This window comes from Cyrtonyx montezumae, unplaced genomic scaffold (assembly GCF_038088225.1).
Source record: "Cyrtonyx montezumae isolate F1298 unplaced genomic scaffold, pur_monq_1.0 scaffold_22, whole genome shotgun sequence".
In the NCBI taxonomy this organism is placed as follows: Eukaryota; Metazoa; Chordata; class Aves; order Galliformes; family Odontophoridae; genus Cyrtonyx; species Cyrtonyx montezumae.
Window position 1 is genome coordinate 6331112 of NW_027071959.1, and position 18480 is coordinate 6349591.

The 18480-nt window shown below is 63.3% G+C and overlaps 2 protein-coding genes across 2 annotated transcripts; one reads left to right on the forward strand and one right to left on the reverse strand.

Annotated features, from left to right (window-relative positions):
• Positions 1-3446: 3446 nt before the first annotated feature.
• ROBO3 (roundabout guidance receptor 3) lies at positions 3447-12619 on the forward strand. Its single transcript, XM_065738589.1, has 26 exons — positions 3447-3594; positions 5216-5542; positions 6071-6228; positions 6299-6419; positions 6495-6633; positions 7107-7234; positions 7452-7576; positions 7650-7821; positions 7897-8105; positions 8350-8431; positions 8516-8681; positions 8768-8934; positions 9018-9124; positions 9204-9420; positions 9496-9608; positions 10043-10214; positions 10323-10508; positions 10577-10718; positions 10786-10856; positions 10929-11099; positions 11172-11325; positions 11391-11552; positions 11952-12058; positions 12136-12213; positions 12283-12387; positions 12459-12619. Exons 1-26 carry the CDS (start codon positions 3447-3449, stop codon positions 12617-12619), a joined length of 3888 nt encoding a protein of 1295 aa, XP_065594661.1.
• A 284-nt stretch (positions 12620-12903) lies between these two features.
• ROBO4 (roundabout guidance receptor 4) lies at positions 12904-17951 on the reverse strand. Its single transcript, XM_065738590.1, has 13 exons — positions 17813-17951; positions 17443-17721; positions 17234-17372; positions 17031-17158; positions 16618-16733; positions 16324-16543; positions 16130-16254; positions 15571-15742; positions 15341-15491; positions 15134-15264; positions 14775-14897; positions 14419-14698; positions 12904-14305 (listed from the first exon to the last, which is right to left on the reverse strand). The coding sequence occupies exons 1-13, from the start codon at positions 17928-17930 to the stop codon at positions 13015-13017; spliced, it is 3273 nt and encodes a 1090-aa protein (XP_065594662.1). The 5' UTR covers positions 17931-17951; the 3' UTR covers positions 12904-13014.
• Between the last annotated feature and the right edge of the window lie 529 nt (positions 17952-18480).

Below are 18480 nucleotides of genomic sequence, written 5' to 3' on the forward strand. Positions count from 1 at the left end.
CTGCTCGCCGTGCCCCAGCTGCTGAGCCCTGCCTGCAGCCCCCGGCCTGAAGGGAGCCCGGGCTGATGAATGAGCTGGGCTAACTCTGTATTAAAGAGCTGGAAATGGGATGTTAATATACCCCAACTGCTCATCTCGAGAACACATGGGCTCCGGCTTCCCAAAGGCAGCGGTAATGAGGCGGGCTGGGACGCCCACCACCTCCTGCACCTGCCAGGCACACAGAGGACAGCCTGACACCGTTCCTCTAAGGCATGCTGGCATCTTCCCACCGAGCATCCCAGTGCCATCCCACAAAGCATCCCAGCGTGCTCACTGCAAGCATCCTGGTACCATTAAAGCGTCTGACCGTCCTCTAAAACAACCCGGTGCCATCTCCTGAAACATCCCTGAATTATCTCCTGAAGCATCCCAGAATCATTTCCTCAGTGCAGCCAGCACAATTTCCTAGAGCATCTCAGTTCCTTCCCCTAAAGAATCCCAGCGCATTCCCCTAAAGTATCCCGGTGTGCTCAGCTAAGATACCCCAATCGCTTATAAAGCCTGGCATCACACTCTGAAACTTCATACCACCACACCTAAAGCATCCCAGTATTGCCACCATCACCACCAAAAGCACACCAGTTTGCTCTGCAAAAATATTCCAACATCATGCCCTAAAGCATGCTGGCACCGTCTCCTAAAACCGCATAAAACACCCCAGTGCACTCGTCACATCAACTCCGCAGTACATCAGTGTTATCCCCCGAAGTATCCACCAAAGCACCCCTAATGCATCCCACGTTATCCCCTTAAAGCATCCCACTATGCTTCCCTAAAGCATCACATCACCTCCACAACCTTCCAGGCGTCATGCCCTGAGCACACCTCTATAATCCCCCCACAGCGGTCCCAGTACTCTCCCCTGAAGCATCTCACATCACCCCATCAATGTTGCTCCCCAGTGCACCTCACGCCATCCCTTGAAGCATCCCGTGTTCCCTAAAGCACCCCATGTCACCTCCCCAACCCCCCAGCCATTTTCCCCTGAACACACCGTGATCATCCCCGCAGCATCTCAGTGCGCGTCCCTAAAGCTTCCTGCCCGCTTCAGCAGCACCCCGCGGTTATCCCCTAGGACACCCCACTTTGCCCCTCTCGGGAGGTGCTCTGTGCCCCCCTTGGTCCCCGGCCCCGCTGCTGGCTGTCACCCCGCCGCCCCCCAACCCCCGACACGCAGCCCTTTGCAGTGTCACACCGCTCTGTATAAATATTCAACACTCCGCATTTCCAGGCGGCAGCGGGGGGCTCCCGGGGGGTATGCTAATAGCGGGGCTGGATGGGATTTACACCCCTCGCAGGCACGGGGCCGCTCATTTGCCCATACAAATGCCTTGTCGCTTGTCATTACCGCCTGGGCCGCCGTGCAGCTCTGTGCCTCAGTTTCTCCATCCCGATGCCACCCGCAGCGCGCAGGGGGTTCTGATGTGCAGGAAAAAGGACAACACCGGTAAAAAGGGACACGGAGATGAAGTCTCCATAACTGAAACTGTGGGTGGAGCACCCAGGCACGCAAGCCCTGAGCAAACAGCCGCTAATCGCCGAATTAAAGGGCAATTAGGAGTCGTGGCGGCGGAATCAGTCTGCTCGCAGCCCCCACTTGCTGTTTGCCCAGCTGATTGTGGGGACAAATGTGGGGATTAGGCACCAGCGGTTCCTTTGTCTGCTTTCCCCGCTCCCAAGAGGACGGGATCAGGAGTGGGCTCTGCGTGTGCCACCCCTGGGAGCCCATCACTCCGCCTCGGGCCTGGGGTGACCCCCAGGTTAACAGGGGGGTTTCTCTGTCCTGTTTGCCAACCCGGGATGTGCCACGTCCTCCCTGCTCAACTTCTAGAGGTGCTCAGATTCCCTAATGCCACAGCACTCAATGTTCTGGCATCACTTCCGATTACCACTCCCAAGGACTGTTCAGGTAATAGTTGGATGAATGTTTTTCTGCAGGCCATTTATTTCCACTTTTTCCGACTAGGAGTGCCTGGGCTGCAGAAACCCCGACGGGAGAAGTGGGAAATCTTTGTGTTATTCTTAAATTAATATTTATTTGCTTTCTCTTTGCCCATGAACAAGAGGGAGCGTGAATAATGCATGGCCCTGAAGCTGCCCAGAAAGGAGTGCAGCATCGCTGGGCTCCAAGGATTTCCCTGTCTGGGGCAGCTCCCAGATGTGCACAGATGTGCGCCCACCTGCAGTGCCAGCACGAAGCATTGCTATGCCTCCGGACAGCCGCAAATTCAAAGCATCCAACTGCTCAGATGTAGCCATGCTCGGGCACACACGGACCTGCAGATGTGTGCACAGCTGCCACACCGGGGCTCCACAGCTGTGCCCTGCAGGTGTCGGAGGGCACAGCCGGGTGTGAGCATCCCAGGGACGCAGTTCACCCACAGACGGCTGTGCTGCAACGCAAGGACGCTGCCGGATGAGAACCCATGCTGGAGCACATCTGTACCTCTCATCTGCAGATGTTCATCCAGATGTGAGCATCGGAAGTGGCCCCTTCTGGGTGCACGGATGGGAGCATGGGCTCCTCCAGATGTGCATGCAGCTGTTTCCCCGTTTTCTCCCCATCACCCACTCCCACCTCTTCTGCCCACCTCAGCTTTGTGCTTTTCCAGCCTGGTCATTAGTGGCACCATAATGAGCCCCTTCCCGCTCCGGGGGGGTGCACTGAGGGGCCGCAGTCGGACTCCAATTAACGCCGGCAGGAGCCAGCTTCCAAAAGGCGCATTGCTTCACACGTTCATAAAGCAGCTAATTGCCAATTATGAATTCGAGAGATACGTGGTGACTGTAGAGCCGTGGGGTGACGGCTGCCCCAGGGGCAATGCTAGAACTGGGATCCAACACAGATTTTGGGATGAGCTGGGGATCCCCAGCTGCCTCTTCCTCCCCTTTCTCCTCCTGAAGTCAAAGCGGAGCTCCATTGGTGGAGCTCTCTCGGGACATGCCAGGATTTCAACAGCCCCCTCCACCCCCGATTCTCCCCCACAGGGGATCCCCCCAACTCCATCCCTTTGCCCCTTATTCCCTCACCCCCCCCACCCTCAGGTCACCCCTGTATAGGAAAGTCCCACCCCATCTCTCTGTCCCCACTCTTACGGTGATTTCCATCCCCCCCCCTCCCCCCCTCGGGACACCCCCTCTCTCCGCATCCCCCGCTCCACATCGCGATGGCCGCGCCCCCGCTCCCCGCCGGGACTGGGGGCGGTGCTGCGGGCTGGGCCGTGCCGAGCTGAGCTGGGCTGGGCTGGGTCCGGCCGCGCTGTGCCGAGCCGTGCCGGGCCGTGCCGCGCTGGGTCCGGCTGAGCCGGGCCGAGCAGAGCCGAGTCGTACTGGGTCCGACTGAGTCGTGCCGAACCGGGTCCGGCCGTGCCGCGCCGAGCCCGGCCGGACCGAACCGGGCCAGCATGCTGCGGTACCTTCTGAAGACGCTGCTGCAGATGAACCTGTTCGCGGATTCGCTGGCGGCAGAGATGTCCAACTCCTCCGAGCTGCTGCTCGGCATCAACGGCAGCGAAGCCGCGCTCGACCTCCGCAACCTCACCGCCGGTAACGGTACGCGTCCGGCCCCGGCCCGGCCCCCGCTCCCCCCCGTCCCACCGCCCCATTCCCCGCTGTCCCCGCGTCCCGCTCTCCCGCCGTCCCTATCCCGTCCCGACGCGGGACAGCCCCCAGCTGGTACCTTCCCCTTTTTCCCAGACCGCGTGTCCCCATACCGGGATCTGTCCCGTGTCTCCAAACCAGCCCCGTTTTCCCGAGGCTGTCCCTTGTCCCCAAGCGGGGAGCGGTTCCTCGTCCCCAAGCAGACCGTGTGTCCCCAGCCTGGCTCCTTGCTCCCAACCGAGAGTGACCCGTGTCCCCACATTGCTCCCGTGCCCCAAACCGGGGCAGTTCCCGGGTCCCCAGACCGACTCCGTGTCTCCAAACTGACCCTGCGTCCCCGAACCGACCCCCCATCCCGTGTCCCCTAATTTGTCCCGTGTCACCAAACCGGCCTCACGTTTCCGTGTCCCCGCAGTTCGCTCCCGTGCGCGGGAGCCGGGACATCCCCGGGGCACAGCGGGTGCTGGAGGTGCGGGGCCGTTCTCCCGAATTTAGGGCACTTTTGGAGTTTTCCCTATTTCTTTGAGTCCGAACTTTCTGCTCCGTTTGGGTGCAGTGACCGTTCCACGCTGGGATCCCCGCGGGACACCCGATCCCACCGCGGCCGGTGGGCTCAGGAGGGGGCGCGGCGCGGACTCCCCCGTGCCAATTAGCCCCGTGCCCAGCTGCGGCCCCCACCCCGCTGCTCCCCCCTACCCCCCTGAACTCTGCAGCATCCTATCCCCATGGCAACGCATCCCGTCCCTATGGCAACGCATCCCCCCGCCCCGCAGGGGTGCCCTACCCCCCCCGTCCCCCCGCTGGTGCCACGATCGCCACGACCCCCCCAGCCCTGGCGGGCTGACACCCGCACCCCGCACTGCGTGGCGGCACTGACACTCCGCGACCGAAACCCGAACTGCAGCTCCGGCGCTGCCCCACGGCCGAGCGGCCGCGGGACACGGAGGGACGCGGGGTGGTGGCACTGGGGCCGCGTGGGCCGTGTGTTCCAGCCCCGTTCTGATGGCTCCGTGTGCTCAAAGCGCTGCTCTGAGCTCTGGCGTGGCACAAACCCAATTGCAGACATCGGCGCTAATGAGCGTTAGTTATTTCTGCGGCACTAACTGTAGGGACTTCCCTGGATCCACTGAGATCCCAATATACCCATATCCCATGGCCCATACACCCAACGCAGAAGGACAGGTTTGGGGTTTTTTTTCCTTTTTTTCTTTCCCTTTTTCTCTTTTCCTTTTCCTGTTCCTTTCCTCTTCCTCTCCCTTTTCCTTTTTCCTTTTTTCATTTTTTCCCTTTTTCCCCTTTTTTTTTTCCTTTATTCCTTTTTTTCCTTTTTTCCTTCTCTTTTTTTCCTTTCCTTTCCCTTTTTTTTTCTTTTCCTAACCTCACGTCTCTGGGGGTCCCACACATTTCCCAGCCTTGCCCCCACCAGCACCAGCATCCAGCAGGAGGACCAGGGAGGGGACACAGCAGGGTCAGATGGGGGGACACCTCCCCTCTGCAGGCTGAGCCCCAGCCACGCTCCGTCTCGTGTCCTGCTGCCCACACATCCCCAGGGCTATGCCACACCCTTCCCCAGGCTCCCACCCACGGCTGGAGGACTCTGCGCCCCGCATCGTGGAGCACCCCTCGGACCTGCTGGTGTCCAGGGGCGAGCCGGCCACGCTGAGCTGCCGCGCAGAGGGCCGCCCGTCACCCACCGTGGAGTGGTACAAGGACGGGGAGCGCGTGGAGACGGACCGTGAGGACCCCCGCTCCCACCGTACGCTGCTGCCCAGCGGATCCCTCTTCTTCCTCCGCATTGTGCACGGCCGCCGCAGCAAACCCGACGAGGGCATCTATGTCTGCGTGGCCAGGAACTACCTGGGTGAAGCCACCAGCAGGAACGCCTCGCTGGAGGTGGCTGGTGAGCCCCTGTTGTGTGCTCCCCACCTCCATCCCCATTAGGGGCGGGGATATCACCCCGCTGAGTGCTGGAAAGTATTGTCACCTCAGATAATGACTCTATGAGGGGGATGTGGGGATCTGGGAAGTCTTCCAGACTTCCTGTTTCCCATTGTCACCTCTGATCTGGGCTACTGCCAGTCCTATGGGGACAAGGGAGTGGACGCTGAAAGAAAGTGAAAATGTTGACCCAGATGACATCCCACAGCTTCCTTCACTTTGCCCGTTGGGAGACACAGCCGTGGGTCCTGCGGGGCTGGGATGAGCCCCAGCAGTGGGGTGGTGCAGTGCTTGGGGGGACGGGGAGGGGACGGCGTGACAAGCAGGATGGGGACAGATGCGGGATGGGGTTCAACCTGTCATCCACATAAGGGCTTGGTTCGAGAGCTGGGAGAAGGCACTTTGTGCTGCCAAAAAGGGCTTCTGCAGCAAAAGGAGGGCAGGGATGGGGAAACTGAGGCCCAGCCGACACCGCACCGTGTCCCTGCAGTGCTGCGGGATGATTTCCGGCAGTCCCCCGGGGATGTGGTGGTGGCAGCGGGCGAGCCGGCCGTGCTGGAGTGCGTCCCACCCCGCGGGCACCCCGAGCCCACCGTCACCTGGAAGAAGGACGGCACCTGGGTCAGCGACAAGGACGAGCGCATCACGGTGAGGGCCGGGGAGTCCCCAGAGCCACGAGATCGGTGTTCGGGCGTCGGCTGAGCGCGGCTCCCCGCAGATCCGCGCTGGGAAGCTGATGATGGCCACCACGCGCAAAAGCGACGCCGGCATCTACGTCTGCGTGGCCACCAACATGGTGGGGGAGCGGGACAGCGAGCCGGCCGAGCTGGTGGTCTTCGGTGCGTGGGGACGGAGAGGCGGCTGTGGGGGGAGGGTTGGTGGCAGCACGGGCACTCACAGCAGCCGCCCCACAGAGCGCCCCGCGTTCGGCAGGCGGCCACAGAACCAGGCGGTGCTGGAGGACCAGGCGGCCGAGTTCCCCTGCGAGGCACTGGGGGACCCCACGCCCACTGCCCGCTGGCGCAGGGAGGACGGTGAGCTGCCGGTGGGAAGGTGAGTGGCCAGAGGGGGGCAGCACCTCCTGGGTGGGCTGAGTGTCCGTGGAAGCCATCCACGTCCTCTCTGCGTCCCAAACCTTCTCAGCCAACATCTCCGTGGCATCCCACACCCCATGGTGTCTCACATCCCCATGACATCCTCCATCCCCATGACATCCCGCATTCCTATCACATTCCAAATCTCCATTTGCATCCTGCACCTTTGCTACATGCCAAATCTCTGTCATATTCTTTATCCTCCTGATGTCCCACGTCCCCCTCACATTTCGCATACTCATCCCATCCCACATCTACATCACACCCCACGTCCTTGTTGCATCCTCCACACTCGTTGCATCATGCCCCTCTATCCCTATTGCAACCACGTCCTCCATCCTTTTTGCATCCTGTATCCCCATCACATTCCCACATCCTCCTCGCGGCACCTGGTGCCCTGCTGGCACCGTGGGCTCTGGGGTCTCCCCCCAGGTGGGAGCTGCTGCCTGACAACACGCTGAGGATCAGTCGGGTGCGGGCGGAGGATGAGGGAACCTACACCTGTATGGCTGAGAACAGCGTGGGCAGGTCGGAGGCCTCGGGAACCCTCATTGTGCGCGGTAAGGAGGGGCCAAGTGTGTGTGCCAGGGTTAAAGTTATGGTCGGGGTTCGGGTTAGGGCATGGAACAGCTCCCCAGGGCTGTGGGCATGACTCCGAGCTGCTGGAGCTCAGGGAGTGTTCAGACACTGCTCTCAGGCATAGGGTTTGGCTTTGGGGTTTGGACTCCATGAACCTTGTGGGGATATCCTGTGAGTCTGTGATTCCCTCTGTGCCAGTGCCCCCGCAGCTTGTCACCCGGCCCCGCAACCAAACCGTGCCCCCGGGACAGAGCGTGACCTTCCAGTGTGAGACCACAGGAAACCCTCCGCCGGCCGTGTTTTGGCAGAAGGAAGGCAGCCAGGTCCGTCCCCTCCCCACCTCCACCCCCACAGCACCCCACCGTGCACCAAAGCCTTCTGCCTCCCCCTGCCCAGACGCTGCTGTTCCCTGGGCAGTCCCCGCCGCCCGCCAGCCGCGTTTCGGTAGCACCCAGCGGTGCCATGACCATTGCCGCCGTGCAGCCCTCCGACGCCGGCTATTACCTGTGCCAAGCCATCAGCGTGGCTGGCAGCGTCCTGGCCAAAGCCCTGCTGGAGGTGGAGGCAGGTAGGTGGTGGTGGTGGGCAGCAATGCTCCGGGCACCAAAGCAAAGAGGTTCACTCAACTTTTTCTGCATGGCAGCGCCCGCTGAGCCCCAACCGCCGGCGATCCGCTGGGGCCCTGCCAACCTGACGGTGCTGCCGGTGGGGGCCACGGTGCAGCTGCCCTGCTGGGCTGACGGTGAGCCCCCACCCCGCGTGGGATGGCTGAAGGATGGGCGCACCGTGCCGGGCTCTGAGAGCCGTGCCAGCCTGCTGCAGAACGGCACTCTGCAGATCAGCGGCCTGCGGGTGAGCTGCACCGGCACTGGCAAACGGGGAGACACCGTGGAGCTGGGGGGGCACTGGGATGGCTGAGGGGCAATTTGGGTCCAAAGGGTGGTGGGTGCAAAGAAGGATGGGTATCCAAGGCGATGGGTGCCCCAGGTGAGAGGTACCCAAGGTGATGAGCGTCCAAGCTGTTGTGCACTGAAGGTGATGTCACTCAGGGTGACACGCGCTCAGGGCGCTGGGGCAGGAGCTCTTCCCCTTGCAGGTGACAGACTCAGGCCAGTACGAATGTGTGGCCACCAGTTCAATGGGTGAGATGCGCTGGAGCGGAACCCTGCAGGTGCAAGGTGAGTCCCGGGGATGCTGTGGGACCAGAGATGCTGTGCAACTGGGAGTGCAGCTGCCATGGATCTCGGTGCCTCTGCCCACAGGTGATGGATCTCTCCTCCCCCTGCCATCCCCAGAGCCTGGCATCCTTCCAGGGCCACCCTCCACCCCTCTGGTCACCAATGTCACCAAAAGCAGCGTCACCCTGACCTGGAAAGGGAACGAGCAAAGCGGTGGCACTGCAGTCACCTACATCGTGGAAGCTTTCAGGTACCCCACAGACCTCCTCTCCAGGCTCAGGGGTGACGTGGTGACGTGGTGCCACCAAGTCATGGGGCACCTCTGTGCCCCAGCAGCGAGGCCGTGGGTGGCCCATGGCAGACGGTGGCAGCCAACGTGGAGGGAGAGACACACACAGTGCGAGGCCTCGTCCCCGACACCGTGTACCTCTTCCTGGTGCGGGCACTCAATGCCCACGGGCTCAGCGACCCCAGTGGCATCTCAGAGCCCATCCGCACGCAAGGTGAGACCCAGCAGAGGTGCAAAGGGACGCAGCACTCTGGGTGCACCCGCATTCCCACGCACACAGCTCCCGCCCCTTTTCAGCGGACACCGGCCCCACGCCGCAGGTGCCCCCGGAGCTGGCACGTGTGGCCGTGCACCTGCAGGAGCCCGTGGTGCTGCCGCCGGGTGCCGTGCGTCTCGCCTGGACCGTGAGCGTGGGGACACGGCGGGTGGGAGGGGATGCGGTGCTGCCCCTCCATGACCCCTCCTCGTCCCCCGTGTCCTCAGGTGGAGCCCCCGTCCCCCTCCGTGCAGGGCTACCAGGTGCTGTACCGGCGGCGTGGTGGGCGCTGGGAGGCGTGGGATGTGCGGGCTCCCGGAGAGCGGGGGGCTCTGCTCACCGGGCTGCGCCGCGGCCAGGACTACGAGGTGAAGGTGCGGCCCTACTACCTGCACCTCCACGGCCCCGACAGTGCCGTGCGTGCCCTGCGTATGCCTGAGGCAGGTGAGTGTGGGGCTGGGGGAGAAGGGCATCCCCCCCACGGGATGCACCGTGGCCGTAATGCTCCGTGTCCCACAGCCCCCAGTGCTCCACCACGGGCTGTCAGCGTGGCTGGAAATGGCACCAGCGTCCGCATCTCCTGGCAGCCTCCACCGCCAGCTGAGCAGAATGGGGTCATCCTCGACTACCGAGTAAGTGGGGCCTGTAGGGCCCTGCATGCCACCACATCCCATGTTCCCATTGTGTGTCACATCCCCATCAAATCCTCATCACATCCCACATGTATGCCATGTACCTCATCCCTATATCATCTTACATCTCCATCTCATCCCATACCTTCAACATATCCCATATCTGCATCACATCCCACATCCCCATTGCATCCTATATCCTCATCACATCCTACACGTCCACCGTATCCCACAACTCTATTGCATCCCACATCCCCATCTCTGTCCTCATCCCCATTAAATCCCATGTCTTGATCTCATCCTACATCGTTATCACACTCTGCATCCCCAGTGCACTCTGCATTTCCATCACATCCCACATTTCCATCGCATCTTGCATTTCCAACACATCGCACATCCCCAGGCCCCATTCTAACACTACACCTCCACCCCAGATCTGGTGCCTGGGCAACGAGAGCCGCTTCCACATCAATCAGAGCGTGGAGGGGACAGTGCTGGCCACAGTGCTGCGAGGGCTGGTGCCCGGTGTCCCCTATCGTGCTGAGGTGGCTGCAGTCACAGGGGCGGGTGTGGGTGCTCGCAGCGCACCCATCTCCATCCACATCGGTGAGTGTCCCCGTGGTGGTGTGGCTCCCATGAGTGGGGGTCTCTGTGGGGTTGGGATCCAGGGATGGCTGCTCGGCACCACTGGCGTCCCATGCCATGTACCTGCAGCGCCTCCAGTGGAGCAGGACGTGGGGCCGGCGGGATGGGGCAGCGTGGCAGAGCACGTGGCGGCGGTGGCGAGGCGGCCGGCCTTCATCGCTGGCGTCAGCGGTGCCCTCTGGCTCATAGTGGCTGGGTTTGCTGCATGGCTGTACGGCCGCCGCCGCCGCAGGAAGGAGCTGAGCCACTTCACAGGTACAGATTGCAGCCTGGGACCCCCATCCGCTGCCCACCCCGCACCCACACAGCATGTCTTGTTGCAGCCTCCTTCGCCTTCGCACCCACGGGTGCATCCATGGGTGCTGTAGGGCCGCGTCATGGCCCCACTGCGTCCTCGCTGCCACCCCCTGCTCTGTCCACGCTCACCTTCCCGCACACCCCGGTACCGGCACACAGCAGCCCCAGGTAGTGCCCCATTCCCCCGGACCCACAGCCCACCCACGGGCCCCCATCACCACCCATATCCCTGCAGGAATGCTCACCCGTGGCTGGCGGATGCGTGGCGTGGCGGTGGCCTGGATGCCACCGATAGATACTACAACGGTGAGGGGCTGCGAGGAGCTGGCGGTGTGCTGGGGGTGGGAGCTGCCCTAACGGGGTGGCCGTGCTCTGCAGAGGCCGGCATCTCCCGCTACATCGCCCAGACGGAGCCCTTCGGGCCCGGGAACGTCGAGGGGCCCATCTACAGCAGCATCGAGGCAGGGGGCGAGGAGCTGCGCACCTTCCACCGGCCCTGCTCACAGCACGGCCCTGAGTCCCTGTACGGACACCCGGCCCCTGGGCACGGTAGGATCACGGCGGGGGGGGGATGCTGGTGCACATCCCTGAGCCTGCAGCCCCACATCCCTCATCCCAAAGGGAAAAACTTGGGGAAAGCAGTGCAGACGCCAGTGCTGAGCTGGACCGAGCTTCTGCCCCCACCACCTTCAGCCAGTGAGCTCAGCCAGTACACTGAGGAGGAGGAAGAGGAGAAGAAGGAGGAAGAGGAGATGAAGGAAGAAGAGGATGGCATGTGAGTGCACACGGCTGGGGGGCTGCGGTGCGCTGGCTCCAGTGCCCACCCCATGCTCCCCACAGCTCAGGGCTGGAGGAGCACTGTCCTTGCGCTGAGGATGTCCCCCGGCACGCTGCGTCCTCACCTGCCACCCCCACCGGCTGCTGGGCTCCGGCTGCACCGGTCCCTATGCCCCACGAGGACACTCACAGCCTGCAGCGCTTCGGCAGCCCCCGTTCACCCCGGTAGGAGATGTCACATCACCCCACGTCCCATCGCCATACGGCCACACCAGCACAATGGGATCATCACTACCCGTGCACGACACTGCCGAGGGCCCAGGGTAGAACAACGTGCCCGGGACACAGCAGTGCGCCGTGCCACCATGCCCCGGCCCAGCGGTGCTGCTGCCGTCCAGCTGAGCCACTGCAATTCAACCCTGCAGCTGTGATCCAGCTGTGCTGTTGTGATCCAGCTGTGCTGTTGTGATCCAGCTGCGCCGCTGAAGCCGGGCTGTGCCATTACAGCACGGCCACACAGCTGTCCTCCAGATGTCACCCTTCCATCCCACCCCATTGTGTCACCGCTCTGCCCTACTCTGACACAGCACAGCCCCACATCCCCCCATGTCCCTTCTTTCCCAGGAGGCCCCCACGTGGCAGTGGACCCTCAGCGAGCCCCCCGCTGAGCCCCCGCAGCCCGGACACAAACAAGGGCCCCGTGCCCCGATCCCACCGCCCCCACGGTGCAGGTGAGCCTCGCAGTGCCAGAGCAGGGCTTGGGGGGCTCTCAGCATCCGGAGGCTGTCTGGCATGCCATCTCCCCCAGGGAAAACACGCTCAGAGACCCCGAAGAGCCATCCAAAGCCCAAAGGCGGCCGCTACCCTCGGGAGCAGTGGATGGGAGGTGAGTGCGTGCCCGGGGGGGGCCGGGGGCTGCCCGTGGCTCCCAGCCCCCGCTCCGTCCCCGCCGCAGACCTGCCGCCACCGCCGCTGCCACCCCCGGGAGAGACCCCCTCGTCCGGGAGCCGGGAGCCGAGCGGAGCCGAGCGCAGAGCTGCCCACCGCCCGCCCCGTCAAGGTGAGCCGGGAGCCGGCGGCAGCGCCGGACCGCGGCAGTGCCACCAACCCGGCGCCGTCCCTCCCCGGCAGGTGACGTCGTCCCCTACAGCAAACCCTCCTTCCTGACCCGCGGCTGCTCCACCGCCGGCAGCGCCTCGTCCTGCGGCTCCTCGGGCTCCCGCGGGCACGGTTCGGGGCGCAGCCCCCGCCCGGACCCCCTGACCCCCCGCCCGCCGCAGGAGGAGCGATGAAGCGGCGCGGGGACGGTGACACAGGGACGGTGACACAGGGACGGGTACGCGTGGGGTGCTCGTTCATTTCTGTCTGTAAATAGGTGTGCGCAGGGCCAGAGGGTGGGGCTCAGCTTGAGGGGATTGAGGATGTTCTGGGTGGGGACAGGGATGGGATAGATGAGGGGAGAAGACAATGGGAGGGTTGAGAACGGTTGGGACGGTCGGTGGGGACGGAGAGACAAAGACCCTGGGGACAAGGGCAGCCGGAGGGGGACCTGAGCGGGAGGGCCACCCGCCCACCTCAGTGCTGCCCCTCTGTGCACGTAGCGTTTGCTAGTGGGGAGCCCCTTCTGGGGGCACGATGAATAAAGCTGGATTGTAGCCGAGCTGGGGGGGCTCTGACCTCAACACCTCTAAAACCTGGGGGCTGCTGCACTGCTGTCCCTCCTGTCCCCGGCGAGGAGCCCATCCCACTGGCCGCCCATCCTGGCCCAGGGGCTGCCCACCCCAATCCCGGTCCCCGCCCCCAGGGCCGCCTCCCCGCACAGAGGGGATGATGCCAGGCGGTGCAGGGGGGCAGCAGCTCCCTGACAGCCCCCATCAGCGTCCTCGAGGCTGAAGCAGAGGCTGTCAACGGCCACAGCCAGCGCACGGGCAAAGCTGGCATCGAGCAGGAAGGAGCCATCGGAGGAGCTGGCCAGGCTGCAGCGGGTGCTGGGGAGGTTGTCCTCTGAGACAGACCCCCATCCGTTCAGCAGGGACCCTCCCGGCGAGCCCCCATGACCCCACACCTCGGACCTCTCTTCCTCCTCCTCCTCCTCCTCCTCCTCCTCCTCCCCCTCGCCCATCTCTGAGGCGGGAGGCCCGCAGATGTACCCATAGGTGTGGGGAGGGGACAGAGGCCGGGGCACTGGGACCCGCTGGGGACGTGCTGGGGACACCTCTGGCCCAGAGGTGTTCACGGGGCGGAGGTTGTCCTGCACCCGCTCCAGGTCCTCGGCCACGCGCTGCGGTGTGAGGACCCCATCACTGAGTGCTGGGGAGAGGCGGCCGGGCTCTGGGGACGCGTCCTTGGGGGCCATCAGCACGTCCCTGGGCCGTCCGGTGAGCACAGACGTGTCCCTGGGGCTCTGGGGGACCGTGGACATGTCGTGAGGGTGCCTGGCTGCTGGGAACACATCTCTGGGGCACCTGGTGGCCAGGAGCTTGTCCCTGGGGTGCTGTGTGACCGGGGACATGTTCTCCTGAACTATGGTGGCCAGGGAGTCACTGGAGGCTGGGGACGTGTCCCTGGGGCTCCTGGTGACCGGGGACTCATCTCTGCTAGATCTTGTGGTCAGCAACACATCCCTGCGGTTCTCAGTGGCTGGGGACGTATCTATGGGGCTCCTACTGACCAGGGACATGTCCCTGTAGTTCCTGGTGACCAAAGGTGTGTCCCTGGAGTTTCTAGTGACCGGGGACATGTTCTTGGGACTACTGGTGACCAGAGATATGTCTTTGGGGTGCCTAGTGACCAGAGACATGTCCCTGGGGCTACTGGTGACCAAGGACATGTTCCTGTCATTCCTGGTGACCAGAGATGTGTCCCTGGAGCTCCTGGTGACTGGGGACATGTCCCCAGGGTTCCCGGTGACTGTGGATGTGTCATTGGGGTTCCCAGTGACTGGAGACATGTTCCTTGAGCACCCCATGGCTGGGAACCTGCAGGCACATAGGACACATCTTGTGGCTTTTGCTGCTGCAGCACGTGACCGAAGTAGGGCAGGGGACAGCCTACAGCACCCGGGGCATCCCCTAGAGACACACAGACTCACCAGGTCCCCGTGGGGTGCCAGGCGTGGGGGTGTCCTGCAGGAGCCACCAGCATCCCAGCACTAATGGACGCCAGAGAACTGCGCCGTGGCTTTGGGGAGCTGATGGTGGGCAGCCACCACGGGTCCTCCTCTGCTACTGCTGTGTCACCATCCCGTCCTTTCTGCTGAGGCCATCTGTCCACCGAGTCAAAATGTGTCCCCCACTCCCCACCACACAGGGGCACAGGTGTGGCCCTGAGTGCAGCCACCGGCACTGGGGAGCTGTGCGTACGATCCAGCTCTGCATGGGGACACAGCCATCAGCCACCATCCCGCTGTCCCCAGCGTGCCACCCCGTCTCCGTGCCCTGTCCGTACCTCGCTTGCGGATGCGCTCCCACAGTGCCAGGCTGGAGGTGCTAGTTTTGGGGTGTTCCCTGCAGAGGTGGCTGCAGATTGGGGTCATCGCAGGGCTGATGCTCGGCAGCTCTGAAGTCAGTGCTACAGGGAGAGAACTGTCAGATCTGGGCACCTTTGGGTGCTGAACCCCTGAGCCCCTCCATCCCAGGCACTGTCTGTCTCAAATGGGGGCCCCATAGCACCCTGTGTGGGTCCCAGGCACGCTGTCCAATGGCACTGAGTGGTAATCCCACAGCACCCCGTGGTATTTCCATAGCACTGAGTGGAGATTCTAAAGCATGGGGGTTCCCTAAATGGGGTCCCAACACAGCGCTCACGAGAGGGCTGGGGGTCCCTGCTGTCGCTTCCCAGGAGCCGGCTGCTGAGGCTGCTGCTGCCACTGAAGTTCTGAGGAACACAGACAGGTTTCCAGCGGCTGCTGAGCCATGGCACGTCACCGTCCTCCCGCCTGCAGAGCAAGGGCTGCCATCAGGATCCCATCCCCCCTGTGCCATCCCCCCCAGATCCCCACCGCAGTCACTCACCCGTGTTGTGCCATGGTGTCCTGGCTGGCGCGGCGCTGGCAGATGAGGAGGAGGACAACAAGCAGGGCCAGCCACAGCAGTGAGCCAGTGGCTGCGATGACCGCAGGCTGCTGCAGCACCTGCACCACCCCAGTGCTCCCCGCCATCATTTCTGTAAGGACGTGGCTGATGTCACCCCTGTGCCACTTCTCCATCCCCTGCCACATCCCCCTGCAGGCCCCATTCCCTACCCAGGACACCACAGGTGGCATTGCTGGGGGTCCCCAGCCCTGCGCCATTGAATGCAGCTACTTGGATGCAGTATTTGGCCCCAGAGCCGTGCAGGAGGGTCTCCAAGCGCCGCGTTCCTCCGTCCACTGTGCGGTTGGTGGGTTGTAGCCAGCCCTCGCCCAGGGACCAGACCTAATGGGTGCCGATAGGCGGTGGGACACGGTCTTGTATTCATGTCCTGTACTGCTACAGCAGCACATGCGTGGATTCCCGCTTGGATGGAACCCCACAGATGAACTCCCCTAGCACAGACCCCTGCTGACTCATCCCACTCGGATGATTCCTTTAGTGATATTCCCTTGGTGAAATTCCCCTGAGGAGTCCCCTTGGGATAGATTCCCTCGGATCACCACCCTTAGAAGACCCCTTGGATGGATTTTCTTGGATGGGCCCCACTCTGATGGTCCCATTGGTTAGATAGTCTCTTTAGATAGTCCTCCCACCTTGGATGGATCCCTCTTGGAAGGAACCATGCCTTGGAAGAAGCTCCCTTAGATGAACACCCTTGTCCCCCCAAACCTGGTAGCCCCGAATGATGCCATTGTGGGCATCAGGAGGAGGTGGCTCCCAGCTCACGATGACGGTACCATTCCCCGGTGCAGCCTGGCCCACGGTGACACGCTGGGGTGCCGCGCTTGGCACTGCTGGGACAGGGACAGTGAGCCTCTAGGACCTCCACATAGCTCCCCACATCTCCCGCCACCCCAACCTACCTTCCTCGGGGATCCAGAGGTGCCAGCTGTTGCTGTCCAAGCCCTGGGTCCCACCAGCATAGGGTCGGACCTTGAACTCATACTGGTAGCCCCTCTGCAGTGCAGGGATGATGGTGCTGAGCTTCCTGCCCACGTCCTGCTGGGACCAGGCAGTGCTGGCAGGGAGCAGGCAGCGATACAGCACCACATAGCCCTCTGGAGCTGGCCCTGGTGTCACCATCTGGGTGGGACAAGGAGGGTTACAGGGACATCAGGAGAGGATCTCATTCCACCGCTCTGCGGAGGCACACCTACCCGCCAGCGGAGCCAGACAGCGGCGTTGGTGGGCAGTGCAGTGCCATTGTCCAGCTGCAGCTGCACAGCCAGCAGGTTCTGCCGCGTGGCATCCCACCGGGCTGCTGGCAGCTGCCCTGCAGGAAAGAGCAGGGGTAAAAGTGGCACCTGAACCCCAGAAGACCATGCCTGGGGACCGAGATGTCTCCTCGCATGGTTACACTTAAACAGACCCTTCAGATGATTCCCACTGATGTATCCTTCTTAGATGGACCCCTTGGATATCTGGATACCTCCTGGCTGGATCCCACTGTAATGAATCCCCCCTGATAGAACTCCCTAGGTGGATCTCCTTGGAGGAAGCAGATCGGTTGAATCCCACCAGATGCCCCCTCAGATGCCCCCATGTGGTGGCTCTGGTGGTCCCCACTGACCCTCCACGCGGAGGCGGGCGGTGGCAGCGGCGCTGCCCAGCTGGCTCTGGGCCGTGCAGACGTAGGCTCCGCCATCAGCGGCCGTCACAGCGTAGAGTCGCAGCGTGTGCTCCTGGTCCACCTCATACCTGTGGACACCAGCATCCTGTCACCCTTTGTCACCCACTCAGGAGAGAGAACCTCAGCCCCCCACCGCCACCTACCTCCCCCAGGGCAGGTCCCCGCTCTCCTTGTGCCACTGAACCCGCGGTGCTGGGTCGCCCTGTGCTCCACAGCTCAGCTCCACCGTGCTGCCGACCACCGCTGTGACATCGCCTGGGCGCCGCACGATGAGCGGCTTCTCTGCAGGGAGGAGACACCGGGGAGGTGACACGGTCCCCGTGCCCTGGGTCCCACACCCACCGCAGCTTACCCAGGATGGTGACACGGGCACCCCGGCTGTGCCGCTCGCCCGCTGCATTGGCTGCCACACAGACATAGACCCCCGCGTCGCTTCTGCGCGCCGAGGCCACGCGCAGCTTCCCACGGGTGAGCTGCTGACGGCCCCCGGCCAGGCGCAGGGTGACGCCGTCCTTCCTCCAGGTGACGCGGGGCTCGGGGTGCCCGGCGGGGGGCACGCAGTCCAGCTCCAGCGTCTGCCCTGCCGTGAGCACCAGGTCCCCGGGCTGCAGGCGGAAATTGTCCCGCAGCTCTGCGGGAGAGGGCACTTTGGAGAAATGGAAGTGGAAACACCTTTTAGGGTATCCCCCACCCACCCATCACCGACCCCACCACGTCCTTACCAGCTGGGCGTTGGGTGCTGTGCAGCTCCGTGTCCCCTCCGGAGGGGTGGCAGCCCCCCGGGCACAGCACAGCGGCCCAGAGCCCCAACCCCAGTGCCACGGCCCAGCCACCCGCCATGGCCTCACGCTTCCTCCCTGGATCCGGTCCTTCCCAGCACGGTACAATGGCCGGATGCGAGGGACGGGAAGCGCTGGGGGATGCGAGCAGCCGGGCTGGAGGAGCAGCCAGTGGGCTGTGTGGGAGGGCGGGTTAAGGAGCACGGCGTGGGGAGGGCTGCAGGGCACGATGCCATCAGTAGGGACCAGAGTGAACAGTCTCAAAGGAGAACTGCAAACTGAAATCTGAGGGAGATTTTAGCATTTCCCAAACTGCCTTTGAGTGCTACTTCCCTCCAACTTGTGATTTCCCCACCAGCCATCCTGCTGACCCCGTTCATGCCACCTGAATGGGCACACTGAGTTGGTCCTTCCTCAGCTGCCACCCTTCCTCGCATTGTCCCCACCCCCAGCACACCACCGCAGCACATCAAGCACCTTGGAGCTGGGTAACACAAGGAGTTTATTGGTTAGTAGCGTCCATGGGTGCTCGCACACGCCGAGCACCGCGGGGTGCCCCGGCACCCGCTCTGCACCCTGGCCCTTCAGCTTTGTCCTAAACCTATTCCTGG

Excerpts from the sequence above, each read along its gene's own strand:
- ROBO3 (XM_065738589.1), top strand. The coding sequence starts at position 3,447 with ATGCTGCGGTACCTTCTGAAGACGCTGCTGCAGATGAACCTGTTCGCG. Across the intron at positions 6,420-6,494 it reads GGCCGAGCTGGTGGTCTTCG|AGCGCCCCGCGTTCGGCAGG; the intron begins GTGCGTGGGGAC and ends GCCGCCCCACAG. Across the intron at positions 8,935-9,017 it reads AGAGCCCATCCGCACGCAAG|CGGACACCGGCCCCACGCCG; the intron begins GTGAGACCCAGC and ends GCCCCTTTTCAG.
- ROBO4 (XM_065738590.1), bottom strand. The coding sequence starts at position 17,930 with ATGGCGGGTGGCTGGGCCGTGGCACTGGGGTTGGGGCTCTGGGCCGCT. Across the intron at positions 17,722-17,812 it reads CAGCACCCAACGCCCAGCTG|AGCTGCGGGACAATTTCCGC; the intron begins GTAAGGACGTGG and ends CCTCTCCCGCAG. Across the intron at positions 14,898-15,133 it reads CAGGGACCCCCAGCCCTCTC|CACTGACTTCAGAGCTGCCG; the intron begins GTGAGCGCTGTG and ends CTCTCCCTGTAG.